Raw genomic sequence first — 20,115 nt, forward strand, 5'->3', positions numbered from 1 at the left:
ACGAAATTTAAGATGATTATGTTTGTTTGTTTGTTTTGAGATTTTTCTTTTTTAAAATCTGGAATTTTAACCATAGTTTGGGCTTTCTTATATTTTGCTGGGATATCTGCTGGGGCGCCTCGTTATAGTTTTACGACATATCACACCACGCAATCATATGAATGTCTGCGCTTGACAAGATTATTTCTGAATTACAAAGAGTTAGTTTAGGCTTGGTCGCCAGCCATATGCCTAGTGTATGTCGGGTGTTGTGAACAGGAAAGTAAATGCACTCAGGCTGCGTAACAAGCATCGAGAACTGTCGAACTGTTGTTTGGTTATCAGTGCCACAAGTGATATTCAAGCAAGATAGTTTGAAGTTATTGTTACACAGTTTTTGAGCATAGACAGAGGATGTAGTGGTGACAGGTTTATCTCTCCCTCTCCAGGAATGAGATCTTGTAATTGATAAATTATCCTTTCTAAGACTTCAAAAAAAAAAAATGTTTGAATGTTGCGAAACTCGTATTTAAAAAATACTTTTTCATTACATCAATTTATCTTATGCAGTAGAATGGTGTATGATGAATGTTACGGAAATCTAAAGTTATAGTAAGACTATGTGAAAATACATTTGTACCATGTACAGATCATTCCTTTTTTTTCTGACTGCAATTAATAAAATGCATTCCACCGCCCAGTGCTGCAACAAATGTACAACGAATGCGGTTGGGTTGAAATTACAGTGACAGTGCAGCAACAAATGTACAACAAATGCGGTTGGGTTGAAATTACAGTGAAGTAGAAACGTTTGACGCAGACTCTTGACAACCACACATGCAACACCCTTACACATTTCTTGGATTTCATGCAGAAACTACTTGTGTCCACGCACGTTCATCAATAGTCTGAAAAATGACAAAGAAAGAAATGGGAAAATGCGAATCATGTAAACTAGTATGTTTAAGAGTAATTTTGTGACTCATTTATGCAGATTCTATTTGATGTCTATGCCTTGATATGATGTATCATTATGTCCTTGAAATCTAATAGCACTCTATTAAAGTTATGACTAACTAAATGTTTCAATGTGTGTAAAATGATTTTGATAGTCTTTGTTGTATATAGTTGTACGTGCATTTCGAAATGATTAAGAGCTTAGAAGTAACAATCAGAAGGCATATAAAAATATATATCTTGTATTTTCTGTGAGATTTCAATTAACACATAATAATGTATGCTTAGTATAACGACAAACTGTCATGAAAGGCACAAGCGCTTGTGTTCCTACTTCAAATGTGAGGAAAGGCCGAGGCCCGGAAGCTTACTATACACTGATAGTTGTACTTTCACGGGAGTCATCTGCATTGATCATACACTTTTAAATATAAGACCCCATTACAGCCATGTTTATGAGTTTGAGCTTCCTGCTGATATATGCATGCGTATGTACACTATATATATATATATATATATATGTGTGTGTGTGTGTGTGTGTGAGTGTGTTCATTTATTCATTCATTCATTTATTCATCCATCCATCCATTCATTTCTATCGAAAGGCATAATGACATTCACGCAATTTAAAAAAAAGTCATATTAAGTCTGAAATGGTGCAGGATCCTATGAAGCATACTACAGCATTGTTGAAAATGATCCTTTACTAGCCATCATTTTATTCCAGCAAAGACAGTCATTAAACACATTCAAATAATAAGAAATAAATAGGGAAGATACATTAACGAGAGAAATTAAGAAACAGAGGAGGCAAAAATGCATACTCATTTACGTAACCTGAGGTAAATGTCATCACATGCTTTTGTTTTTGTTTTCGTTTTGTGTTTTTTTTTCAAAGCTTTTTAAATGTGACTTAAAGTTGAACGGATTCTTATCGATGTGGGAATGGTATACAAAAGAATAGGACTAATGTACAATATAGGAGATTGCGCTTTTGAAATCCCGCTAAATGGAGATTGAATATGTCCAATATTCCTAGAGTTACAATCATAAATGGAACAATTCAGATTGACATGATTAAATGGCTGATTTTCTAACGAAATAGGCCATGCGACACTTGGCGCCCCATACAAAACTACCGTCTTTTAACACGGTTTAAACCATGGACAAAGATTGTACCACCTTCGTGAATTCGGGCCAACAAGTTTAAAGTCCTAAAAAATAACAACTTCATTGGAGCACTGGATCGATCACATGTCAGAGTTTTAGCAGTAAAGTTCAATGACAGGAGACACATCAACGAATTTATCAGTTTTAAACGTTCATGAAACACATTGTATTTGAATGCATTTTCTTCAGGTCTTCTTCCCAGGTGATCAAATTTGGTATGCTTCCCCTCCCTCCCTCCTATCGAGCGGCAAGAGCCTACGATTATGCATCCTCCCGATGACCAGGCTAATTTGTCGTACTTTGCACTGCGGGTCGTTGAGAGAAGCTATTGATTTTCAGGGTCATGTCTTCAACAATGACGATTACTGTTCCTTTGCGCTTTTTACGGTTGAAGATGATTTTTTTCTCCTCTTCATGCATTCAGCTGGTTTGCATGACTATAGGGGCATGGATGTATTTGCGTATTTTTCGATTGAATGCTTCTTTCGAAGAGTGATCTGTCGTTGAAGGTAATGTTGAGTTCCTATCCTTTACGTATCCTATACGATGAGAACGGTCTAGGTCATTCATCAGATCAAAGGTCGTCCCAACTTATATGTGCAGAAGTGCATGCAAAATTCATGAAATCCAAGCTGAATGTAAATCACGAGCCTCCATCATAGTACAAACAAACATAAAAGTTTAGTTTGATATTGTAATAAAAAATCAAACATTCAAAATAAAAAAAATAGTAATAAGTGCACTTCCTGACAATTCAACGCCAAGAAGGCTACTCAAAGACATGAAAGACAAAAGTAGTTTTGAAAACGCACATAAGAATCCACACTTAACCATACCCTAGACCACGTAAAAAACAAAACAAAACAGAATGACTTCATCTTTGAAAAAAAAAAACACTTTGTAAAAACATGTTCTAAAACAATAATTCGATATTGCGGGATAAAAATATACATACATATGCGATTCTTTGTGTGACGGTGTGTCGTACCCGTGAGCATATTGTATCTCAGCAGGAAGGTTACTAAGTATTTGCTTCATTTAGAGTTGAGACGTATTCCTGAAGTAAGTAATTCAGGGCTCTGTTTTATGAAGAGTTTATATAGTTGATTTCTATGGTAAGTCTCTGACAGCCTGTGTGGTAAGGATCATTTAATATTTAAAAACGGGGCCCGCATCTACGTGCGCATATACACAGGCTTTTATAGTAATATTTTGCTTGACAACTGCCATTGCTTGATATTCAACATTAAAGGACAAGTTCACCTTCATATACATGTTAATTGAGTGAATGCATCGATATTAGAAGAACACATCAGTGAACGTTTGGAGAAAATCTGACAATCCGTTCAAAAGTTATGAATTTTTAAAGTATCTCCGCAGTCACAGCTGGATGAGAAGACTACAGTGTACGATGTCACATGCGTGCAACGATATTAGGAAAATATAAAGAGAATTTCACAAAATTTTACATTTCCTCGACTTGTCACTGACGATTGTTAAGGATAATATCATTTCTCTTGCCTTCTTAAAGAGGGAAGTTAAGTGACCTTTTAATAAGCGAGAAAAGTGAAAATATGTTGAATTTTCTTTATATTTTCAATATATCGTCGTACACATGTGACATCACAAGCTGTAGTAGTCTTCTCATCCAGCAGTGACTGCGCATGTTTCAACGGATTTTCCGATTTTCCTCAAACTCTCACTAGGCGTTTTCACATCAGCCCGATGTTTCGAAATAGCGTGCTATTTTCTGACTTAGGAAATTTTCCCGATAGCGAAATAGCGCGCTATTTGATAATGTGAACACAAATTAGCGCGCTAATTGTATCGCTCTGATCGAGAAAATTTCTCGACTCCAACTCGGGAAATTTCTGAAATAGCGGGATAGTAGCGCGCTATTTGATAATGTGAAAACGACTCGAGAAATTAGCGAGATGAATCCCATCATGCCTAGCGTGTGTGACCCGATCGATCGAGGCAAACTGCACACAAATCATGAGGAATTTTTGAGAGGGCACACACATTACTGATGCTGTTTGCACACACTCAGCTGTCGAATTAGCTATTTCAAAACTTTTTAACTATTCGGGCTACCCCCTCTTCGGGCTGATGTGAATAAGAAATGAAATAGCGCTGTAATTCGCAATCGCGGAAAATATTTCGAGCTTGGATTTTTATCGGGCTGATGTGAAAACGCCCAAGGATGTTTCTACTAATATTGCTGCATTCACTTAAATCACATGTCTTTCAAGATGGCCTTTTCCTTTGATTAAATCCACATGCAACCTTCCCTGCCCCACCACAATCACCAGCGTGCCTGTCCTCACTATGGTGATTGTTCGAAACTGAATCTTGAGAGAGTCACAAGGTGCTGATATTTATCTCTCTTGTGGATCACGAGAATACTTTAACGAATGAGGCCTTTGAAATACAAAAGTAATTAAACTCAATACAATGACAACTTGACATCTTGAGATGCAGAAAATTCATATAGCGTTCTCCAGTAGTGACTTATCTCCCGCTGTTTCGCTTCCTTTCAGGTGCCTTGGAAATTAGGTGCAAGATCACACAACGTAATTCTGTTCAATCAATTTTGCTTTACACACGTTATTAATCAGGTTTATGAACACACCGCACACACACACACACACACACACACACACACACACACACACACACACACAGGGTGCAGTAGAGTTATTCAGTGTTACCACACACATTGGGACATTCTTCCTCGGCGATGTAGATGTAGATTCCACAATTGAACTTTTAATCTCCCTGGAGAACACAAAGGAGCCCACTTAAATCCTCAATCATAGCTTTCTGCAGACTTGGCGTACACCTGCATTTATGAAGTTTATTTCATTGTTCCCAGGGATAGGAGTATTCCGCATTAAGTCTTCAATGCTCACACTTAATTACATCGACATCATTGTATCGAGTGTGGAGTATTGATGATATCGCGTTCGAGTCGAGAAAAATGGCATTCGTAGTATGGTTCTTTGCTGGTTTCTTCATCATTTCGACCACTTTCTCTATGTCCAAAAGCAATACAATGTGTGAGTATCTTTATTACTCTCAGTAGTACGTAGTGGGGTCTTTTTGAGTTCTTTCCATGAATGCACGTTTACAAAAATGGACGATGTACGCGAAATCAGGAAAACCTCATTTGATTTTTTTTTTTATATAGGCATTGATGGTGCTTGGCAACATATGAAAGTGATGTGGTAAATTATACAGTCCATTGCCATGTTTAGATGTTGTTGCTTGGAATTGGATAGCTATAGAATTTATTTCCTGTCTCAGACTTTAAATCAGTGGACGAGTATACTGAAAACATAATATAATACAGAATGATAATCTTCTTTGCATCGAAAATGATGGCGCTGATCTGAACAGCACGATATACCCTATTCCTTGAGGAATAGTTTTCTCATTAATCCCCAAAAACGATTCAGGAGTTTAAAAATTCATTAGAAAACAACTCTTTTTTTTTAATCATTATGTCTCTCGCAGATTTTACTCTCAGTTGTTCGGGGAGACCACTAGAACTCGAGCTATCGTGTGACGAGAGCTGCATTGCCAACCATGATACTTGGGATGTACAGGCACCTCAAGGACGGCGAATTCTCACTGAAATGAAATCTATCAACAATAAAGTGATGGGATTTCATATGTCGGATGAAATATCTAACAAATCGTCTCTGATTATGATTTGGAATTACAAGCAGAGTTCACCTGTTATATCACTGACCCACCACATTCAACTATGGATATGGTATATATATCTACCCTGTGAACTTCAAGATGAGGGTGGAGTGTTATGAAGGTAAGTGTAATTGACGTTTATATTAGTATCGAATAAGTGTTAATTGGAATGCATATGTTTTTCCTGATTTAAAATGATTTTTTTTTTCTATGAAAACTGTGTATTTTTAAAGGAAATGAATGAGTGTGTACACAAAAGACGATGTAGGGTCTACCTATATCCTATACAGCACATAAAATCCTTACTCTTCGCAAAGGAACATTTCAAGATTTAGCTAAAGGAAAACACTGTTCCGTCTGTGAAAGTGTATAAGGATTTTTAAAAGCATTTTAAGAGCTTTACGACAACTAATTCACTCTTAATCTGATTATACTGAATGCAATAAAAGGTAAAGAAAACCATCGTAATTTTTGATAAAGATCATAAAAATATCCGCTTCAGAAACCTTACTTATTGACAAATAACAGCTGAAAATAATCGAAATAAAGTGCGATCGGTGTCCTCTTAATTGGACAGAAATCGGACATAATTACCTGATCACGAATGGAGAAATAATCATGAACAAGCTCAATGTTGACCATTATTACAAAAACGAAAAAAAAAAAAACTTAATCACACAGAAAATCAAATACCCTACGCGTAAAACACAGAACAAAACAACAACAACAACAACGACGACGACAACAACAACAACAACAACAACAACAAAATAACCACACCATTTCCTGGTTGAAAACTTCGGAAAAGAAATTAAGATACAAACAAAAAGGAGGTTACTCTTTCAGATTTTATCTTTGAGCGGTATTTTGACTTTGTTGACTCCCGAATACATATTTTAACCCCTGCTTCAAATACAACTTTTGGGTTTTTGCCACATTTGTGTGTGGGTGTTTTTGTGTGTGTTTTGTTTTGATACATTCCAAGGTGAAGGTATATAATGCCAATATTAAAAAAAAAGGAGAAGAAGAGATCCAATCGGACATGTAAAGTTGATACTCCATTTTTTTGTTCTTATTTCAGCGCAAAAGCAATGTATTAGTTTAAACAATTTTAGACACTTTGGGATTTTGACCATAAATAATAGCTGCAGCTCAAGCCACACGTTTGCAATTCTACTGCACAGCAGAGATGTAGCTTAAAAAAAAAAACACACCACTATATCCTATAATGGGTGGTATCAAAGTAGAATTGTATTTTTGAAAGATATCTTTTAGCATGTTAACTTTATATTTACAAATTTTATTTTTAAATTTAAATGACGCAAATATAGGCAAATATATATATATATATATATATATTTTTATCATATTTCATTTCCTAAGTCTATTCCCAAATCACGAATAAGTAACTCTACGGTCACATAATATTTTTATATCAAGCGTAGTGTTAGATCATTAGAAATTCCTACGATGCGCACAGGAATGAGAAATCAGATAAGATCCAATCACGATGTAACAACTGAACAATTTTGGAGACCTGTGTTTTAATATGGACCGAATGATAGAAGCGAAATGTGAAAATTGATTTGATTAGATGAATATATTTTAATGATATGTTATTTCAAAGAAAAGTAGTTGGAGGAAATTAATTTCATATTTTCTATAATTCGTTACCAGTGAAAAAAAAAGCATTCGTATAGATGTCATATCAAAACAGATGGAGGATGTAAGCGTTGCTGGTAGATTAAGATAATTTTCATGATTTTATTGATCATGTGATATAGATAAACAGTTTTAATTGAAAACAATACAAGTGCAACTAAGTTATGATAGTACAATATGTTAACTTTAAGCTAACAGTAACGGATTAGCTTCAAAATTGTGAAAAAAGTTTCAATTAAATTATTTTTTTTTTCAATTGATTTTGATATATTTTCAAGTATAAAGAATCAAGACCGGAAAAGATATGAAATACCAAGAAACGGTATCACAGTGTACCAAAACAAATGATGTACATGTTGGAAATTGTTGGTGAGGTGCTTGTTTTATGTCACTGATGTTATGAAAGTACATTGTCTTCACTTTCGTAATGGGATTTAAAATTGATGAATCATGTTGAATTATAGACACAGTAAATACCTAGTTGGGGCAAAAAAAAAAAAAGGAAAATGCAATATATATGATATTCATCAACATTCATCAACATCCATCAATTTCATCAAATTTCATCAAAACATTAAGTTGTAAATGCTCAACAAACACAAACTCGCAGAACATTGTTTAATTTCTCTTCTTTTTTTTTTTCCGGAGGAATACCATCAGTGCAGCTGGTTGACGGACCCTCTCCCCTAGAAGGCCTAGTGGTCCTCAAACCAGACAGATATGTCTGCTACGATGGATTTACCCCCAAAGCTGCTGAATTGGTCTGCGGTGAACTTGGTTTCCCAGCGGCGGAAGAGTATTCGGCTCAAACTTTGCCCACTACAGCAAATAGAGACAGTAATCAACGATTGTCATGTCAGGAAGGTGACTGAATGTCCTTTAAAAATTACTACGCCAGTATTCACATAAAACTTAATGTTTAAAGTATCAATTGACATTGAAAAGTAAACAAGGGCTGGCTCGAATGTCCTAAACGAGACATTTCTGGTTTGAGGCCCAGCGAGAACAGTTACATCATAGAAGTGTAACAGCGTCTTCGTCATTTCTGTTTAACCGTTTGGCCCGAATTCACGAAGGTGGTACAAATGAAACCATGGTTTAAACCATGGACAAAAATCATGGAGCGCCAAGTGTCGCACGCAATATTTCGTTACGAAATTGGTCATTTCGTTGACAAAATGACCGTTTCGTTAACGAAATTATCATTTCGTGGACGGAATGTTCATATAGTTACAAAATGTTGTCATTTCGTTACAAAATAATCATTTCATCGACGCAATAAATGATTTCGTAACGAAATATTCCATGCGACACTTGGCGCTCCATGGTTTTTGTCCATGGTTTAAGCCATGGTTTCATTTGTACCACCTTCGTGAATTCGGGCCAATGTGTGCTTTGAGTGCCGAGCGGGACTGAAAACTCTATGACGTTGTACACGGTGCTAAAAGTCCGTGGCACGGAAAGGGTTAAACGAGTTCACGTCATGTTCCTCTAAGGAAACTTGTTATAACTCGGGTGCTTTATGTGTAGGGGGATTGAACATTTGTAGATACATTGTATAGCTCATTTATCGCCAAGCAAAATTTCTTCGCTCCAGGTGAAAAAATCGGTGAACTTGTCCATCTTATATACGAGTATAGAAAACAGAATCATGATCAAGACTTATCGTGGTTAGTAGAGTCAGTGAATTAAATCGTGGTACATTGTTCGAAAAAGGAGATGACTTTATTAAAGTCTATAATCAATATTATGTTTCCGTCCTGGAACAAGGAGACACTTGGTAAACAGCAACGATTGTTTGAAGCACAGATCGTTGGAATATTAGTACATCGTTATCATTTCTCGTGCCGTGTTTCTTGATGTTTTACTGTAAAGATTATTACTTCTGTGTTCTTTATCATGTTTATTGTCGGAAATGGTTTTCACAATATCATTATACAGGTTCTTCGTTTCAAAGTTTAATGGACTGTCCACTTGAGACGACTAAGTGTTCCTCAGAACAGACGGTTAGACTGAGATGCCAAGGTGAGACAAACATTTCGGATGCATATATTCCTCATTTTATTATTTGTAAACTCGTGTGAATATATGTAATAATACTCTAAACTTATGTCCAACAAGAATCCTTAGAAATGACGCGAAAGGCATCGACCCTGAATATATGGTCTTGGAAAGTCTAAATAGAGTCAACAGTGAGGAGATCAAACGGTCAAACAAATCACATAATTTCATAATGCTGTACTTTATGCAGCCCAAACAGTATCGAATTACTGTAGAGCACACAAAGACTGAATTCAGACAGGACGTAAAGGTAGTTCAAATGTCAGCTTCTGAGCATCCCAGAAATGTGTTATCATTATAATTATGATTATTATCATTTTTATCATTATTAATATCATTAATATTCAGGGTATGAAAATTCCCATTGCAGTTTGTCAGTACTGACACCTTATTGGCGAAGGAGAACTATTTTTTTTCCAGGTCTTATCAGGTCAACTACAAATACCCGTAACAATGAAGAAAAGCAAACGTACGATGTTTTCTTTTTTTTTTCGGAAGTGTTAACTGAGATTCCATGTAGGTATTAGAAATTAAGCATACCTTTATATTTTGTGGAATTTGAAAATGTAAAAAAAACACAAAAAAAGGCTTAGACTTTAATAGATCGACAGAAATTTGATTGCTCGGTGGATCATTTACGTGTTAGACTGATAAGTCTACCTCTTGTTTGGTGGCCTCTTGTTAACTGTACGGTGGTAATACGGTCGGCCCCTCACAACAGACAGATATCTTCTATTCACTCTGCTGTGAGGACTGATGTGCGATCTTTCTGCGCACACGCAAGTTCATCGGTTTGAACGTGATGCAGGCGAGCAGAGTTTGAAGGCCGTTCCAGGATATAAAACACGCAAAATGTTGTATATTAAAAAGGAACAACTCATAAAATTTTTAAGCTTGACTCGTTCTTTGAGTATATAGGTATGTATGCCAAGTTTTGTGATCCCTTCTAACAAAAACAAAAAAAAAAGGGGGGGGGGGAGATATTCTACCTTGTTATCTAGCTTGCCGTCGTGCGCGACGTACGTCCACACAGCAGAGTGAATGGAAGATATTACCGACCGCACAGTTAACAAGAGGCCACCAAAACAAGAGACAGATTTAGCGGTCTGTTTTACGTGTAAGCATTAATACTGCTCCGAATGGACACAATCAATTATAGCAGAGTAGTCTTTACATGAGCCCCCTGTTTATATAGAATTGTGCATTCCAAAAATGGGTTCTTACATGAAGAGTCGACTTCTTCAGTTTAGATAAATTAATGTGTTATATCTATCACATCGAAAACAACATGTTACTTTTGCTATTTATTTTCATATTCATGTTCTAATTTTTAGTATACATGGTAGGAAAGAAGAGGGGTATATTTCAGAGTGAGGTAGATAATAAAAACTCGGGTAGAATATGCACTGCACAGGGAGAAATACAATAAGGCAAGTCATTTCTAACTGATAGAGACTGAAAAAAGAACAAGGAAGGGATCGTCTCATAAAGACTTTATTTCTAGCCGAGGCTGAGTTAGAGACTATAACAATCGATGATTGTCAGTGGCAAAATCTGGTAATAAAATGTCGTAAATGCATCCTGCGAGAGGCCTATTCTTCAGTGCAAGTTTGTCTTGCATTTTCTCCTTTTTTTTTTTCATTTCCGATTGTTAAATAGGCCGACTGTGAAGTCCTAAAGCTTGTGAAGTAAACTACAGATGTTGACTTCAGAGGGATTTCCAAAATATTTTTTCTTCAATTTTCAGGTTCACAAGTGTCTTGTGAGCATCCTGGTCACGTGTATCATGGTTATTGGGACTTCAGTATAACGGAATTTGGTTCCAGCTTAACTCTCACTTGTGTAGATGGTTACATCATTAATGGCAGCGCGACACTACAATGTGTTGGACTACCAGGTCGGTCAACTTATTTCCCGGTTTGGAATGTTCCAGTCCCCTCTTGTGTGAAAGACGGTATGTTGTAGAAAGGCATTTTGTCGCATGTACAAGTCTTGATGTACAAGTCTTTTAGATATAAAACTTTGAAACAACTTTAGCCTGAGTGAAAGTGTATGAATAGATGATTGAAACACTGATTAAATTTAGAAAATAAGGATTGGATGACATTTTGTCATCATTTGACAGTTGAGTATTGAAAGTTCTTTTACAGAAACAAGGATATGCAGAATTTCATGTCATGTCATGATCACGCAACTCTCTAGAAGCTTTACATGTGCCGCGGACATTGTTTTCTTTGTGTTCTCTTTTTCTTTTTTTCTTTATTCTTCGATGTTTGTATTTCCCCGATTCAAAAATTGTCATTCCTTTCAATTGTAAATATCAAGTAAGAATTAATCTCATATTAGCATCTGGGAATCTACACCCTACAAGCAATGCTTCTATGTAGATTCCTCATATTTCACATGTTTAATTGTCTTAAATGCTGTATTTGAGGATTCACCAATGCACTTTTTTATTATGTTTATGGTTTATTGGTTGAAATGTGGAATATGAAACAATAAAAACAAACAAAAACAAATAAACAAACAAACAATTCTATCATTTCGAGCAGGAATTCTAGGATATTTCCCCATGTACATTCCTTATTATACACTCAGCAAAAAAAAAAAAAGAAAGAAAAGAAAGTAAACAATTTTTCAAGTATGTGTTTCTCATCTAACATTTGGCTAAAAGTTTTTGTATTATATGCCATATTAAAAGTAATTTAATTGGCTATCAACCTGGTAGGTCAACAAAAAGTGAAACTTTACGCATGAGTGAACACGTTTGCCATTCATGCTTAGGTGCTCTACCATCTAACAATAAGAACAAACAACAAATTTCACCCAAAAAGAAACATGAATTAAGTTTTAGAAATAAAACTGTGATCTCTATGACATATTTAAAGCTCAATACAGGCTAAAATAATGGGGGAAAATGAAGAATCTCTTGTCAAATCTAAATTCAAATGAAATAAGAGAAGAAACAATAATTGACAAAAATGGTAGATATTTTTTTTTTCTACTTAGGAAATTGTAAATTATGTTTGGTCCTTGAGTTTGTCTTATGGATTCTCAAATCACTAAATTAATAGAATGAAATAAAGAAATTCTGTTCAATGAATCATCTTTATGCATACTACTCCCTGTGCCATTTGAATTTCCCCCTTTAGTTTCCCAATTTGTCTCTCATTGTGTTATACTGGTCTTTTGTTGTCATTGTTATCGAGAAGGGCGTTTGCAAAAGAAAGATATCATGTCCAATGTTGCAATTTGTACTCTTGTGCTTTGGAGAACAAAAACGAATATGTTCACTCACAAGTAAATTTTCCTTCTGTATCATCCTACTAGATTGATAACCAATTAAATTACCTTTATTATGTAATATATCGATTTTCATCAAAATCTTCTATGTTTAAAATTCGTCAGACACAACCCCTGCAGTCATTTTACAAAATTTGCCTCTTATATCACGAGGTATAAATGCCGTCAAATGTTGCCCTTCTTTCTAGAGAAATAATTCATATTTCAACAAGTAATTTGTAATTCTATGCTATGATGCCGATTTCTTCCTAATGAAACAGTTCATGTTTATGCATAACATCACGAAGACAGGACGTTTAATCTTATTCCTATCTTATGTAAAGTAATATGTCTTTTTCAACGATTCAATCTGAATTTTTATCGTTCGCATTTAATTAATCTATCAATCGTGTGGATTTTATGTTGTACTGTTTTTATATGTATGTATGCTATTTTGAGTTACGATGAATATTTATGTATTTATCATGGGCAGGGCTCTCTCGAAGAGCAGGACCTGCAGTTTTTGATGAGACTAACCCTGTGTATGAAAATATAACCGAAATAGAAATGAATAGATAGATAAATAAATAAATGATAAATAAATAAAAATGAATAAACAAATACAATGTAAATAAATAAATCGCGATGATATAGCAATGACAACAATGTATTTTCTTTTTCGTGGTAAATTAACGAGTCTTTGAGCGTTAGAAGGTGTAAGGGAGTAAAAAGTAAAGACGGACATAAAAGCTGCACGGATCGAAGAAAAAAAAAATGTATCTTGGAATCATCAACCGGACACAGTTTGTTAATCGGTTTTCTTAAACATAGAAACGTGTTATCCTCGCTTCGCAACATACAGACAATAACAATTTGTTCAAGTTCTTAAGTTTGCCACAGGTTTCAAGTTTATTGTTTCGTGATTACGCCTTAAGATGATGAATACATGGCGTATTTCTCTTTCAGGTCGTCAGACAATACTTATTGGATACATCCTGGGCATATTTGTTTGTGTTATTGTTGCACTCGTAGTACTATCCGTTGCTTGGTTCAACCACATACAAAAAAGGTGAGGATGAAAAAGTAAATCAAATATAAAAAAAGAGCAAACAATAGAGAGAACAATGATTTGTGTGTCGTCAGATATCCAAATGTTTGGTCGGCCACTTAATTGCATTATTTAAGGTCATTGATATTGCGTGAAACGTTTAGATTATAATCTATTTTTGTACATTTGTGTACGTGTGTGTGTGTGTGTGATTGGATTTTAGTAAACGTCATCTGGCTCACCTCGAACTATTATTCGAAGATTATTCGAATTAACACAATCATTCAGCCGAAAAAATTGTATTTAGTAGCCGTTATTCCTTCTATACTATAAAATTAGGATTTTGTATTTGTTTCTTTTGCTCGAAAAAGGATAAGACAAATCGCTTCATTTTTCTGGTTTTATCCACTTTGATTTCAATTTTGCTTATTCAATGTCAACATACTTTTTGTGGTTTTCATCAGAAGGCACAGACGTCCAGAAGTTTCTCATCAGTCAAATGACCATAGGAATGACGTGCAGTTGCAGTATCGGAGGGAGAACGTCTCGTCGAACCCTGCCAGTACTGACTCTGACATAGTGAGTCACCCTTTCTCTGACCATCGAGACAACAGACGTGGAACCCTTTCAGCTCATCAGGAAAACGCATATCACGTCTCCCAAAATATCGCGGATGTAGACATGGCGACCTGTCCACATGCTGGTGTTGCGACAACTTCTCTTTCATCTTGTCATGATTATCACAGTGTGCAGGAAACATCGACAGATCAATACGACTGTTTTCTGGACCGTGAATACCAGGCTAAAGATCGCAGGATGACGAACGGTGCCGCCAAACCCTGCAGCAAAGCGCGCATGTTTGACGAGAGTTACTATAATTCGCTAACCTTCGGCATTAGGAATGACGATGTTTGCACTCGCAAACAGGATGCGAATATTCGTAACGCACATGCCCAAAAAGGCAGACTTGCTGATACATCTGATGGGAGGGTACAGTTAAGCGAATATGCGAAGTCATGTAACTCTCTCGAATTTGCCCAGGCTAGAGAATCTGATAACTGTACACAGAGCGAGGACGAACACGCCAATCAAGACTCTGAAGATGGCAGATCACAAAGAGACATCTCTCTGTCATCTACCGGTCGTGCTTCTCAGCGTAAAGGTTTTGGTGAAGGAAAAGATACTAAGCCTTCTTTCAAGTTAGATTCTTCAACAGCGACTTCCTCAGACGAGATCTTTTATTATCAAGTAGGACCTGATAATGAGACTAATATCCGCAAAACACCACTGTATGCGAAGGTGGACAAAACGAAGAAAATGTAAATATATAGTCTTTCTCGGTCAATTTCATAATTTTGTCATTCTAGTTCATATACAAGCATACAATTTCACATATTTCACGCTCCCTGCATTAAATCAGCAATCACAATAATGTAATATTCCATAATGTTCATTTACGCCATTCAAATATAAAATAGGAGCACGCATTTCAGCAATGGGCATTCAAATTCATTCTACGCTGGCGATAGAATTTTGTTGGTCATTCAAGTTCGTGAAAAGACAACCGTGTTCCAAATAAGTGCACTCAGTTTAAAAGAAGTCTTACATTTACTTAACTTGAGGTCGAGTTTATGTGTATTTTTCGCTCAGTTTTGAATAGATTGGGCTTTATGAAGAAGATTATTTATTTTGCCGAATAGGTTTACCTGTTTATTTTCAAATTATAACTTCACGCAGGTAAAGTGGCAGGTATACAGCTATTCATGGACAATATACACTTTATAATAAAAACGAGCATTTTATGGGTGAGGGGATAGTGACACCTTCAAGAACAACAGTTTCGACTACATTGAAACTGAAAACATGACCATTGTACATCTTGTTTCCTGTTTATGGATATATTGTTATTGGCTTCCATTTGAGGGTGAGATAATGTATATCAGTTTGTCTCCGAATCGATGCATCATGTGATGGCATCAACGGAATATTTTTGAATGGTCGGTGTGTTGTTTGGATGCACTGCTCATTAGACCTTACACTATGCGGGTCCTTGTTTTTAACGTTCGCCCCGTTCTCCCCCATTCCGCTCCCAAATTAATACCACTTCCTTCAAAAAAAGCTATCCTATCTTTTCCACTGTAAATTGATTGCACGAAGTAGGAAACTGATCACCTGCAATTGAAATGTAACGCCCCAAACAAGCTAACTGTGACTATAGCCATGTATTGTATACACAGAAGTTGTGATAATGGCGGGTAGCAATCTACCTCTCAAAAGAATGCGATGTTGACATTGTTTTTAGCCAGCCTGAGACGAAAATAAAACTGAGACTTATCCTCTGGCGTCCGCCGTGCGTCTTGCGTCGTCCGTCGTACCAAAACTTTTTACATTCACAACTCTATGACGGATTTTCACCAAACTTGGCAGGTAGCATCCCTAGAGGAATAGGATCTCAATTTGTTCGAATGGGCACCTGTGGACCCCAGGGGGCCCACCTAACTGCCAAGTTATTGATGGCTGTAGATCATTTTTTTTTTTCATGACAGATCCATCCCCGCACCCACGAGTCTTGGAGGGGGAGGGGGTCCACTTTTGGGCCTAAATTGTACATTTTTACTTCTTTTAACTTCTCATGGTCAAATTTTTACCAAAGTTGGCACTTATTCCCGGTATTATCGGTGACAGAATAACATTGGTAGGAGTGGGCACCATTCCTCACCTGGGGTGCTACCGGAGGGTGGGGGGAAGTCTTGTTTAAAAAAGTTGCAACAAATCCTAAATGTTAAAAAAAGTGGCTATGAAGTTGTGTGTCTTCATTGTATACAGTATATATAGCGGTGTATAATCTTCACTCGAATGAAGTATAACAATGTTACCGAAATATCATCATTACATGTGCGGATTATTCTGTCCTGAACTTTCCCAACTATGTACATTCTTTTGCTTGTGACTACAATTTAATACATCTCTGCACATCGTTGCACCGAATGTACGTACATTACATGCAATTTGATCAACATTACATGAACAAATTTTAATGATTTGATGTAGACTTTTGACAGTTACACCATGTAGCACACATGTACTTATCGTAGATTCTATGCAGATTTTTTTTTTCCTATGTGTATGCACGTTGATAAAAAAATGAAATATGTGAAGAAAAATCATAGTTAAATGACACTCGTACAGTTATTTTGTATATTCACTTACGATTGCGTAACTCATTTATACAGCTTATCTTGGTGTCTATGCCTTACGATGATAACGTTTGTTTCATTCACATGTTCCTACGACGGAAGGGTCCAAAAAGTTACAACTCACCTGATATAAGAAAAAACAGTCAAAAAATCGGTTCAGACGTTTGTTTGCGCTCAAGGATGACAGAAAGAGAGAAAGGGAGACAGAGTGAGTGAGTGACTGATAAAAGTTGGAAGATTTTGAAAGCGCGTGAAATGTTCAAATTTCTTTTTGAATTTATTATTAAAAGGATAGTTGCTAGTTCACGAGTAAAATCATTCTGGTGTAAATGCCTTCAGCGCACTCCTTAATGTAACCTCATGCAATACAAATTTTTGTAGTCCTATTTTAAAATAAAAATGGACACTGTTGCAGTATGTGAATTATTTCAGATTGCTTTCAGTTGTTTCCAAAATCGTGATCGACGTCAAAGTCTGAATAACCGAAAGGAAAATGAGTCTTGATAAGAAAAATGAATTTTTATTTCAAAACAGTCAGAAAGTCTTAACACATTATTGGCATCCCGAAAATTGTATTCAAATAAACGTATACTTTTTTTGGGAAAATGATTTTGAACTCTTTCATTTTTTGAGCCAATGCGTAAAATCTCAACATGTATGTATATATATATATATATATATATATATATATATATTATATATATATGATATTTACATACAGATATATGTATATATATATGTATATATATATAATATATTTACATATATAGTATGTATATTATATATATGTTTATATATTATGAATTTACATATATGTATATTTATGTATTTATTTACACATATATGTTACTTTTCATAGGCTTCATATAAGAATATAATGACATTGAGATATTTACAAAATTTTACATTGTAATGCAAAATCAAGACAACGTTGTAATGAAAGAAATACTGTGAACGGACATTATACAAGCATATACGGTGGCTGCCATGACAATGTCGAAAGAAAATTGAGGAACTGCTGAAAAAAAGGCTTGTGATTTGCTGTCCCTTTATGAACAAGATATACATAACATATTTTCTGCATATATATGTATATATATATATATATACATATATATATATATATATATATATATATATATATATAGTATCAATTTTTAGAACATTTTTTACAAGAATGTGAAACAATACGTTTGGACTTTTTGTAATTAAAAATGTTTATCAATACTTGTTTATGCAGTTCTGGATTTCATGAGGCACAGAGTAACAATCGTGGGTGCATTAAGTGTTTTATTCCACATAATATATTACTAGAAAAAATATCTCAACTGAATTTTACCTTCAAAGAACGTTATGCATTGAGAAACAACACGATTTGATATACAGTGGCATTTAATAACAATATAATAACACACACACATAAACACGCGCACACATACCAAAAAACAAAACAAAAACAAAAAACGCACGCTAACCACACAGACACACACTAATTTTAAAGAGAACAAATATCGATATTATAAAGGTACCCAGAAGTTCCCAGCACTTTAATAGAGTACATTTTAACGTGATTTATTTTTATTCTTTTATGTTGCGTCCCTGTGGTTGTCATCATCATGGTCAACAGGGAAAATAGGTGTTGTTTATTTAATATGCCCATACATTAAAAATGAATCAACGACTGATATATCTTAAATGAAATAAATACCCCATCATCAAAATAATATTATATCAAAAGCATTAAAATAGTGATTCAAAACTTTAGCGCTGCATTCTATCAAAGCTACTTTGCTTTGATAGTTAGTTAAACGTAGTTAAATGTCGTAAAAATACCTTGAGTTCACACTTAAATAGTATTCAAGTTCAAGTTCTAGTAAGGTTGCGAATTGTGCAAGTTAGGAACTGCACATAGAGAGGCTCGAGTGAAATTTGAGACCTGATATCTCTTCTAAAATGTAAAGGGTACATTCTGTTTAAACAGGCCTCTGGTTTTCGCTGAATTGTACCTGCTACATTTTGTAAATATTTTATACTGTATATCCAAAGGCGATTTTTATTTCTGAATGCCTGTAGGAATTGATATTGAAATTGAAAATTAGATGTCAATATTTCATTTTCTCCTCCTTCAAAGCCAGAAAGTTTCTTTGTAATCAGTAATTGATATAAGATATTAGAAATGGTTCTTAAAAATTTTGTTACGCTAAAGTTTACATTTGATACAAATAATCAATGTATCTTCCCTCTTGATTTAATTTCAGTTTCAAAACCAAGTTTCTCATGATATTTTCTGATTGCTGGCTGTCTTGCTGTTTGAATAAAGTGATTTGGCAATATGGGAATTGAATATACACAATTACTTTAATTAATATCCATGTGAATAGAGAAATATAACTAAACCTCTTCAGAGTTTCGCCCACTATTAGTCACTTGAGACGACAGTTTTCAGTGACAAATGACAGCATGGCATACCAGGACAGTTGCGCAAATACATCGAAACACTTTCTGCTCCTGATATCAAATCTTGGCAACCTACCTACATATTTATATTTTAGCCATCGTTTCCTGCGAGCAAGTGATAATGATGGGACAAAGTCACTGGTTACTCCATCAATTAAAAATTTAATGTTTATCACCTCTGATTTCTTTTTTTTTTTCTGTTGGCCTATGAGCACAGAAAGGTTGGGGGAGAGGTATATTTAAGGGGTACAGGAATCAACCGTCCACAACTAATAACCAATCCTCCTCGCCCCACCACAACCACCAGCGTGCTTGCCGTCCCTACTGAGATTGTCTAAAATTCAATTTAACGATGGCTATGGAGTCACAAGGTGGTGATATTTATCACACTTGTGGATTAAGGGGATACATAAACCGATGAGGTGCATGCTTGACTAACAGTGGGTGCAGATACGAAAGTAATTGAACATAAATTATTATGATAAAAGTTATTGAGACAACTTGACGTTTATTCATATCAATCGAATGATTGATTACGTTCTCCAGTGGTTACGCTAGGTCCCTCGTTTCTTTCAGGTGCCTCGAAGTTTTTGT

The 20,115-nt window shown here is 35.4% G+C and overlaps 1 protein-coding gene across 1 annotated transcript; it reads left to right on the top strand.

Annotated features, from left to right (window-relative positions):
* Window positions 1-5,859: 5,859 nt before the first annotated feature.
* Window positions 5,860-15,190, top strand: LOC140245183 (uncharacterized; the record flags this gene model as incomplete). The annotated part of the gene is made up of 6 exons (XM_072324782.1): window positions 5,860-5,935; window positions 8,125-8,340; window positions 9,418-9,501; window positions 11,285-11,491; window positions 13,852-13,888; window positions 14,332-15,190. Coding segments are annotated over 6 exons (1,479 nt in total), but the record flags the coding sequence as incomplete, so codon positions are not given.
* Window positions 15,191-20,115: the final 4,925 nt, after the last annotated feature.

This window comes from Diadema setosum, chromosome 22 (genome assembly GCF_964275005.1).
Source record: "Diadema setosum chromosome 22, eeDiaSeto1, whole genome shotgun sequence".
Lineage (NCBI taxonomy): Eukaryota > Metazoa > Echinodermata > Echinoidea > Diadematoida > Diadematidae > Diadema > Diadema setosum.